The 9,204-nt window shown below is 35.2% G+C and overlaps 1 protein-coding gene across 1 annotated transcript; it reads left to right on the forward strand.

Annotated features, from left to right (window-relative positions):
- The first annotated feature begins 1,673 nt into the window (after window positions 1–1,673).
- On the forward strand, window positions 1,674–9,204 carry LOC21395564 (nuclear pore complex protein NUP1). The gene is made up of 8 exons (XM_024171371.1): window positions 1,674–2,027; window positions 2,877–2,947; window positions 3,615–3,781; window positions 6,086–6,317; window positions 6,582–6,890; window positions 6,985–7,068; window positions 7,733–8,380; window positions 8,489–9,204. The coding sequence occupies exons 1-8, from the start codon at window positions 1,763–1,765 to the stop codon at window positions 8,885–8,887; spliced, it is 2,175 nt and encodes a 724-aa protein (XP_024027139.1). The 5' UTR covers window positions 1,674–1,762; the 3' UTR covers window positions 8,888–9,204.

Raw genomic sequence — 9,204 nt, forward strand, 5'->3', positions numbered from 1 at the left:
GGAAAAGAAATAAAGAAAAAGAAAAGAAGAGAGAAAAGGAAAAGAAAAATTGGAAAGAAAAATATTAGGGAAAATAAATAAAACAAAGAGGGGTGAAACTGCAAATACCAAAATAAATTTAAAAGTTCATGATTAATTAAGAAAATCAATTCAGGCACACTAATAAACCACAATTATCATAATTAAACAAGTTTAATTCCGGAGGGCGTTACACAATCCTCCATAAATAATTCATAATTAGAGCTAGGTGAAATTCGTTAACCTCTCTAATAACATCTTTATCGTTGAGCACCATTGATTCTCTAATGGATAATAATTCATAAAATAAATTCATAAATCAGAGCTCCTACTGGTCCAAGTACCGAATCAACGCTCAAGAGAATTATTTATCTACTTCTTTCTGAAGACGTAATGGATTCCATCTCGTATATTAACATTCTCAGCTATCCACTTCATCATATTTCCAGGATACAAGGAATAGGATTTAGCAATCTCGAAATCTGTACTGAGTAAGTCAAAAGACACAAATCTATAATTAGGAGTTTGCTAATAATTTAGAATTAAGATCATTCTATATATGACCATCGGTAGACTCAATTAGAATTTCTATACTTAACAGAAATTATCAGAAATTCATTGTGTCTGTGTCCCGATTCCGTACAATATCATTGTGTGTAATACACTTATTCAATATCTTGTTATATTAACAGTACGGATAACACCATTCCATTCTAAATGAGAATGACATGTATTAGTAATGTTTTAATTAAAGATTCTAAGCTATAATTAAATTCATTACGAACATCGTTTTGATTATTATCCTTATATATTATCCTCTTGTATATAACACTTGTATACAATATTTAAGGTCACATAAATAATCATAGAATTTTTAATAATATTCATAAAATATTCATTAATATATGCACATAAAATAATGAATAAACTTTTTTATTAAATAAATAATAAATATCCTATTACATCTAATGTTTATAGGATATTATTCCCAACATTTCCTATATTTGTTGCAACAAATTCAATAAACTTAATAAAAAAGACTCAACTGGTACTTACATTTTAAATTTGTTACTTGTAGACGCGTTAAAAATACTCAACCTAAACACAAATTTTAATTGAAAAGTCCAATTTAACCCATTGTTTTGGGTTTATTTTTTCATATTTTTAATGTGCGTAATTTTCTTTTTAAATTCATCCTATGGAAATAAATTTTCTTGGATGCACCGTAAAAAGCTCTCACAAACAATTACATCTAACTTTTTTACTACAGTAAAAAGTTCTCATATAAAATTACATCTCAACTCGAATTCTAAATTCGAATCAGTGAACGGATATATTTCTTATACTCTTTTTAATCTATACCTTTTTCAAAATGTGGTCCTATGAATATTTTTTTCTTTTCTCATTGTCATGTCAGCATAATTTTTCTCAAATACGTCCCTGTTTAAAGGTCTCTTTCCTATGCTCTATTAAATGTTATTTTCTCAAATGCATCTCCTAGATAATTTATTGCCTAATAATGATGAAGCTAGAAATTTTTGGGTCTATTTTTATAAATAGAGGAGATATTTTGAGTATTTTGATGATAAGACAAGTTAAAGTGGTATTTTGAGAAAACACTGTTTTTGGTATTATTGATAAATAAAAAGAAAAAGGGTAAAAAAACTCCCTTTCCTCGCGCACCAAAGAAGTGCGGCCACAGTTGCGTTTTTGGGGAGGAGGGGAGAGAAGCAAAAACAAAACAATGGAGAAAGACGTCGAAACGACGTCGTCCGCTGCGCGATATGGGGAAGAGAGAGGCGCCGGAGGGAAGCTTCGGAAGGCGCGGAAGCCGCCATCGACGCCGTACGCCCGTCCTCATGCGGCGAGTGAAGCCCTGACTGGACAGCGCCGCTGGCTGTCGAAGCTCGTCGATCCTGCTTGCCGCCTCATCAGCGGCGGAGCCTCCCTGATTTTCCCCTCGTTCTTCTCGAAATCTCCGATCGCCGGCTCCGACACGGAGGATCACGGTACGTTCAAGCTTCAATTTCAAGCTACGAGTGTTTGATTTTGTTTCTGCGATTTTCGGTTTTATGCACGTTTGATTGGTTAATTAGGGTTTTGGAAGTGAAGATTGCACTAAAAGAATCGATCTTTTCACCCTTTGTTATGATTTTGATGGTAGGGTTAGTGGTTTCGGAGAGTGATTTTAGTTTCGGGTTGGATTAGATTCTGATGAAGTGTTTGGCATTTTTTTTTTTTTTTTTTTTTTTTTTTTTTTTTTTTGGTGTTTTTTTTTTTTTTTTTGGGGTTAAAGGCTTGGGCTTTGATAATGCTACTAGTGAAATTTTGTTCCTTTATGATTGGTTTGAGTTGGACATTGACTTTTCTGACAAAGTAATGAAACCTTGGACAATTACTTTTGTTACATTAGAAAAGGCATTTTACGACCTTTACAGGCTAATGTGTATGAACTATCGAAAAACATTGTCTTTCACAAATTCACATAACCAAATAACAGAGACTTTTTTTTTTTTTTTCCCGAAAAGAAATCATCTTTTTTGTAAAGTGAGAATCTTGGAAATGTAGAAATAGTAATGTAATTATAGAATCTGACACATTTTAAGCGTTTGTTTTCTTAATTAGTTTAGCATTTCCCTTCCTGGAAAACTACTTATATAAGTTCCCGGAACAAGGCCATACTTTTCTCTATGTTGTGGAAAGATAGCTAAGTATTGCCTACCAGAATCGGTCTAGGTGTGCAATATCTGTGATGTGGTCTTTCATGCTTTCTATGTTGTACCAACTACGGTTTCTGATGGGTGTCTTAACTTTGATGAGTTTCTTTTGTTTTTCTGACTTGAGGGGTTGTTGAACAGATGACTCGGAGTCCGAAACAGAGGCACAACAACAGGATGCCGGTGTTGATTATCAAAATTGCACAATCAATGTAAGGCTTAACTTTCTGATGTCTTATGAAGCTTGAGTTCCGAAATGATATTATGATTTGATGGATAATGTTAACATCAACGGGCTTCTTAGTCATTTGTCTTTTGAGTATGGTGTTTTCTTTTTTCTTATTCCCTTACTATATCCTCTCTCTCTCTAAGTAATAAACACAAGTGCTTGTGGGCTTTTCTGCTTCACAGAGCTGAATGCTAGCATGCCAAAATCTTCCCTTTTCACATTCTTCTTGCCCCAAACACTGTGAACTTAACAATTGCTTTCTTAAAGTCTACTTGTTTTCCCCACTATGTTCCCTTTAACAAAAACTAGCATTGATTTTCTTTTAAAAGCTTGTCATATCATTTTCATAAAAGTTCAAATAATAACAACTTTGTTAGGTTCTTCAAGGGTGAAAAAGGGGTAATCGCATTAATTCTGCCGTCACAAGGTTATGCAGCTGATAAGTTTAGTTATACTGTTATACATATTTAAATTTGTCTGTTCTCTTTGGTGATATACATAGCAAAACTTTAACTGATTGATTATCTTAACTAGTTACTTGATGTTATTTTTGCTTTCTTGAAAGCTATATAACTTTTACCTGATGTTTCCGTTGTCCAAAAAAATGATTGTGTTATTTTATTGCCGCTTTTGATAATAATTTATTGTAGCATGAGATGTCCAGAACAACTGGTGTAGTTGGTACAAGCAAAGCAGTAGATGTTTCAGAGAGCATTTCTGATTTGGTTTGGCAGAAACAAGACCAAAAGGGTGACCTGCCCAATGAGAATGGTCTTTCTGAAATTGAACACCTATTGAAAGGGAAAAAGTTTTCCAGGCAAGTAATGGTCCTTGGTTCTCTTTCATTTTATTTATTTTAAATGTTCTTGGTTTGATAATTGTCTTTGTAGTTTGTTCATTTTTTCTACTATTGTCGTATAGTTTGAGTGCATATGAAATTTATTTGCGTTAAAGGTTCCACAATCTCACTAGTTTGTATGGATGTTGTTTTTTTTTTCTTTTTTTTGGGGGGGACGCGGGGGGTGGGGTTTACATTTATTAGATGGATAATTACAAAACATTTATTACCTCATAGTTTTACCTACTTAAAAAACACACCTTACCCTCTACCCCTTGGAACTACAACCCCATTCCTTTTGATACACAAGTCTGAATTTTAATTTTCCCATTCTACTAACCCGTTGACCACAAACAAAATTGAGGAAAAAAATTTTAAACCCTTCTAATTTGTGTGGCTAGACGTTGTATTTGATTATATAGATATCCTTAATCCTTGCCAAACACCCATTGCTAAACAGGAACCAAAGGCCACCTTAAAAGCTGGTGCAACTTGTTCTAAGTTTTGAATTTAGGTTGCTATATCCAAAAATTTTCTTAAAAATAGTAAGAGCATTAAGAAGATAATTTGAAGGCCCGGACTCACTTTGTTACCACAAAGCAATTTTTGATGACGAAAACAACCAATTATAAAATTTATATGTCTTCGTAGTTTATAAAGATTCTTTGTGCGGATACACACATAGTGATATAGAACTAGAGAGAGAGACTAGAAGAGGAGAGAAAGAACAAAGAACTTAAAAAGCATAAGATAGAAGAGAGAATAGGAAGATAGAGAAGAAACAGATAGATGGAGAGGAGTTTAGAGAGAATCCAGAGATAGAATAGAATCTAGAGAGAGAAATTAAAGAGATAAAGGAAATAGGGGGAGATAATTCGTTCATTCGTTCATCAAGTATGAAAAGCAATTATTCTTATTCCAAAAAAGAAAAAAAAAAGTCTGAAAAGCAATTAACATAGGCATGGTTCTGTCAGTTTTTTGGACCTTGTGGTTGGACAGAAATGCTAGAATTTTTTAGGAGAAGGAGATGGATGTCATTGATCTTTATGAGAAAGCAAAATTTACAGCTTCCTTATGGGTGTCGATAGACAAAACTTTTAAGGGTTTTCCTTTTTCTTTAATTGTTCTAAATTGGAAGGATGTGATAGGTTTTTTATTGTTAATTTTGTCGCTTTTGTTCTTGTCTTATTATGAGGATACCTTGTCCTCCCCCTTTTTGTAATTGATTGTTTTTTATCAATAAAAGTCATTTCCTTATTTAAAAAAAAAAAATTAACATAGGCACATAGCTATTAGTCTAGGACTATTAATAAATAGGAAATTAAATACAAATAGGAAATTGACACAATGGTCCCTGAAGTGTACTGCCAATCCACTTTAGCATCTGACTTTTAAAATGTCCCAAACATAGCCCAATCTATCAGTTCGTTCCAATTTTAGTCCTTTTCATTAGTTGCAAGTTAAAAAGATACAAAATATGGATGATATTCAATTAGCAGAGTTTATTTTACATATTTGGTTCAGAAATATGTTTAGTCTGTGTTTTGTTAGCAGAATGCTATTTTCTGTCAACATCACGTGTGTATTCCATCCTTATTTTATCACCCAACTGATGAAAAGGACTAAAATTAAAACAAACTGGTAGATCAAGGTTAAGTTTAGGACGCTTTAAATGTCAAGGACTGAAGTGAAATTGAAGATAAAGTTCGATAGTAATGCCATTTGGTCTAACCAATCCCTTCTTTTGCACAAAGATGAACGACTTATTTCACCAAGAAGGTGTTTTTTAATGCAATTTAAGGGCATAATGGTTTGAAAAAATACTCTGGGTGGGCAACATTGGAATAAAAAAATCACATTTCTAGGATGAGGCTGTAGTTTTGTAAAATTTTGTACAAAGATGAATGACCTATTTCGCATAGAAAACAAGTGTTTTTCAATGCAATTTCAGGGCCTTTTTTCGCATTTTTTCAGCAGAAATACTCTGGGTGGGCAAAATTGAAATCAAAACATCACATTTGTAGGACGAGGCTTTAGTTTCAAAAAAATTTAATAAGGGCACAATGCTTTTTTTCACATTTTTTCATCAGAAATACTCTGGGTGGGCAACTTTGAAATCGAAACGTCACATTTGTAGAATGAGGCTGTAGTTTCATAAAATAGTGAGTGAATCTTTGAAAAATGGAAATCTACAATTCATATTTTTGTTATTCCTCTGCTGTCACTTTTTCAAATTTTCTTTTCTGTATGTCGCCTATCTAAGATTTCTCCATCACTTTGCAGGGATGAAGTGAACCGTTTAATGGAAGTTATTAATTCAAGGGCTGTTGAACTTCCTAATGTGGAGAAAGAAAAGAAATACCAAAGCAGGACTCCAGGAGGAGAAACCAAAGCGCCTGTGGAGACCAAAGGTCCTGCAGCATCCCAGGAAATTGTGGAAATGACATCTGAGAGAAGTCAGAGAGATTTGCATGGATCTTTGTGGAAAACCTCAACACCCCTTCCCCAGTCAATTGTACGTGTTGCGATTAATTTGCTTTTGATTATTGATCTATGCTCTGAAAAAAATTTCAATAGTGTAAAGTCTTGCAATCTTATCCATTTATATATTAAATCCTTCAACTTAAAGATCTTGTGCCATTCATCAATATCAATAGGATTCCCATCATTTGCAGTCTCCGGCCATCTGATGCAGATGACTGGACCGTTCGCCATAATCTGGTTTTTTTGGTAACGGAGAATTTGCATATAATTCTACCTTTTCTGCTGAATTCTGCAGATGCCAGAAGTCGCTGCTTCTCCGATAGAGATTGCAAAAGCATACATGGGAAGCCGAACAATAGACACAGACAATTCTTCTAGGGGAATGATATCTAGAAATGAAAGGAGTTTACTTTTTGGTGCTGAGCTTCCATCAAAGCCATTTATTCCACCACCTTCACCAAAGCCATCTGCATACTGGCCAGGTGCCATGGTACAGGATCAACGTGATTATTTTACCCCTCAAACTCATAGAGCAAGAGTTGGGCTTCATAATTTTCCGCGAACCCCTTACTCTCGAACGATTTTTTCAAAGTCCAAGTCCAAGGTATTTGTTTTACTAAAACTTCTGGTATTGACTTTTACACTAGTGATAAGGCGTGCTTTATGTGAGATTATTTTTCTTTCCTCCATTCTGTCAGTTAACCCCATCACAAGTTGAGAGAGATAAGTGGCTGAGGCCACCCACTTCGGTGCAAAAGTTGCAAACTCCTGTATTTGGACAGGTAACTTTTTATATATCCAACTTCGTAAATGTTAGATCTATGAAAGGAATGGTTGCTGTTGCTTTTGTTGTTTTATTTTAGTTTTTGAGTTGTTCCCCCTTTCAATCATTCTGGTTAGAACGCATTGTTTTTATTCAACCTCTTTCTACTCCATTCTTGCAGCAGTAGGCTGCAATGAAAGGTAGTTTAAGCCTTTTGAATTGATAAAATGGTCGAGTAAATGTGATGTGCGTAAAGCACTCTTAGGTGGCGCAACTAAATTTACTCTGGCTACGGCTGTAACTCATTTTTTCTGTGGCGTTTTCTTCATCTATGGTTTCTAGTGCTAACATAGGGTTGAAAGCATTACTGTACTCTTTCAACTTACAGCTGCAATGAAGGGTAATTTGAGCCTTTTAAATTGGTAAAATGGCCGATTTAAGTTGAATAAGTGAATGTAATGTGCATAAATCACTGTTAAGCGTGGCAGCTAAAGTTACTGGCTGGCTGCGGCTGAACTCATTTTTTCTGTGCAGTTCCTGTATCTGTGGTTTCCAGTGCAAACAGTTACATATGTGATTCGGTTGAAAGTGTTACCGTTTAGAGTATTTTGTTTTACGCTTATTGCTATATCTGTTCATATATTGACTTGGCATACGTATTTCTTTTCACTCAATATTGATAGGCGAAGCCGAGGAGTGATGTATTGGAAGATGAATACGGATCTGTAGGACCAATTCGTAGGCCAAGACATAAAATTTCTACACAAACACCTTTCAGAGGATCCAATTTTATTGGCTCTTCAGTTGGACCTTCAAAGGTGGAAAATTCCAATATTTCCCAAGGTTTCTTGCTTCCTGTCAACAGGAATTTTGAACCTGGAGGATCAAGTAGCAGCTCCCAATTTCAGTCAGTAGACAGAAAGAATCGCAGTTTTGATGTGGGTGTACCAACTGTTCATCCTCAGTCTAGTCAGATCGCTAGGACTATCTTGGAGCATATAGACAGAAATCCTCCCACTCCCAAAGACAAGTCAGAGGAGTTAAAGCTAGCCATTGCGTGGAAGAAACCAGTTTCTTCCAGTACCCTTCCAACTGATCCAAATGGACAGAACAGCGTACTGAATGTAAAAGGGTACGATTCTCATAAGATAGTGAATATAGATGGCCAAGAGGAATCTGCTCAAGAAAATGCTGACGAAGGCAATTCTCTTTTTATGAATCCGCGCCAAGAAAATACTGCAAAAGCTGTTGATTCTGTAAGCAATCCTCCTCGTTCTGATGTTTTCCTTGGCAATGGGGGCAGATCATCTCAAATCAAAAGTTTGCATGGGGTATGTATAGTTTCTAAATTACTGTTTTAATGACTTCCTAACTTAGTGCATTGAAACGTCATTTATACAATATATTGATAGGATGTCACAATGATTACCTCCTCTCAGGTGCTAAATCTACAAAAGAAGCCTGCAACTTCAGGGACTAAGCCTGTCCTGTCTTCTATATCCATTAACAAGCCTGACTCGAAGTGGACATTTTCTTCCGATCAGGGATCTGGGTTTACTTTTCCTGTTTCTACATCCTCTGAGGTGCTTTCCGAACCGCCAACACCATCGATCGTGCCATCATTCTTGGTGAGCGGTCAGCATCAGCCCAAAGATGGAGTGGCTGTTCCTTCATACACATTTGGCTCAAGCAAGTCTAGCTCGGCCCTTGTGTTCTCTTTCCCCTCAACGAGCAGTTCTGCAATCCAAAATGATTCTTCAGACATTAAGTTCAGCTTTGGATCAGATAAGCCCAGGTTATCTTTCAGCTCAATAACGAAAGATGCAATCTGCTATTAACTGAGAGCAAGACAAGTCAATTTTTTTCCCTTCCTGTTCTCTTTAATTCTTAATTTTTGAGGTGAATTTGATGTTAGAATTCATAAAAGTTATGATCCAAACATCGGGAAAGCCAGTGGTTGGAAATTTTTTTCTGAAAATATTAAATAACCAAATATTCTTAGTGTCTTCACTATAGCAGTTAATTTCCCTAATTATAGGTCTAACAACAATTGGAGAGTTTTGTATGACGATACCAGTATTTTGGTCATTACATTCTAGTACATAATTGTCAAGTTTGTTGGGCATATTAAAGTATTTTTTTGAGTAAAGCACAA

Source organism: Morus notabilis, unplaced genomic scaffold (genome assembly GCF_000414095.1).
Source record: "Morus notabilis unplaced genomic scaffold, ASM41409v2 Scaffold238, whole genome shotgun sequence".
NCBI lineage: Eukaryota > Viridiplantae > Streptophyta > Magnoliopsida > Rosales > Moraceae > Morus > Morus notabilis.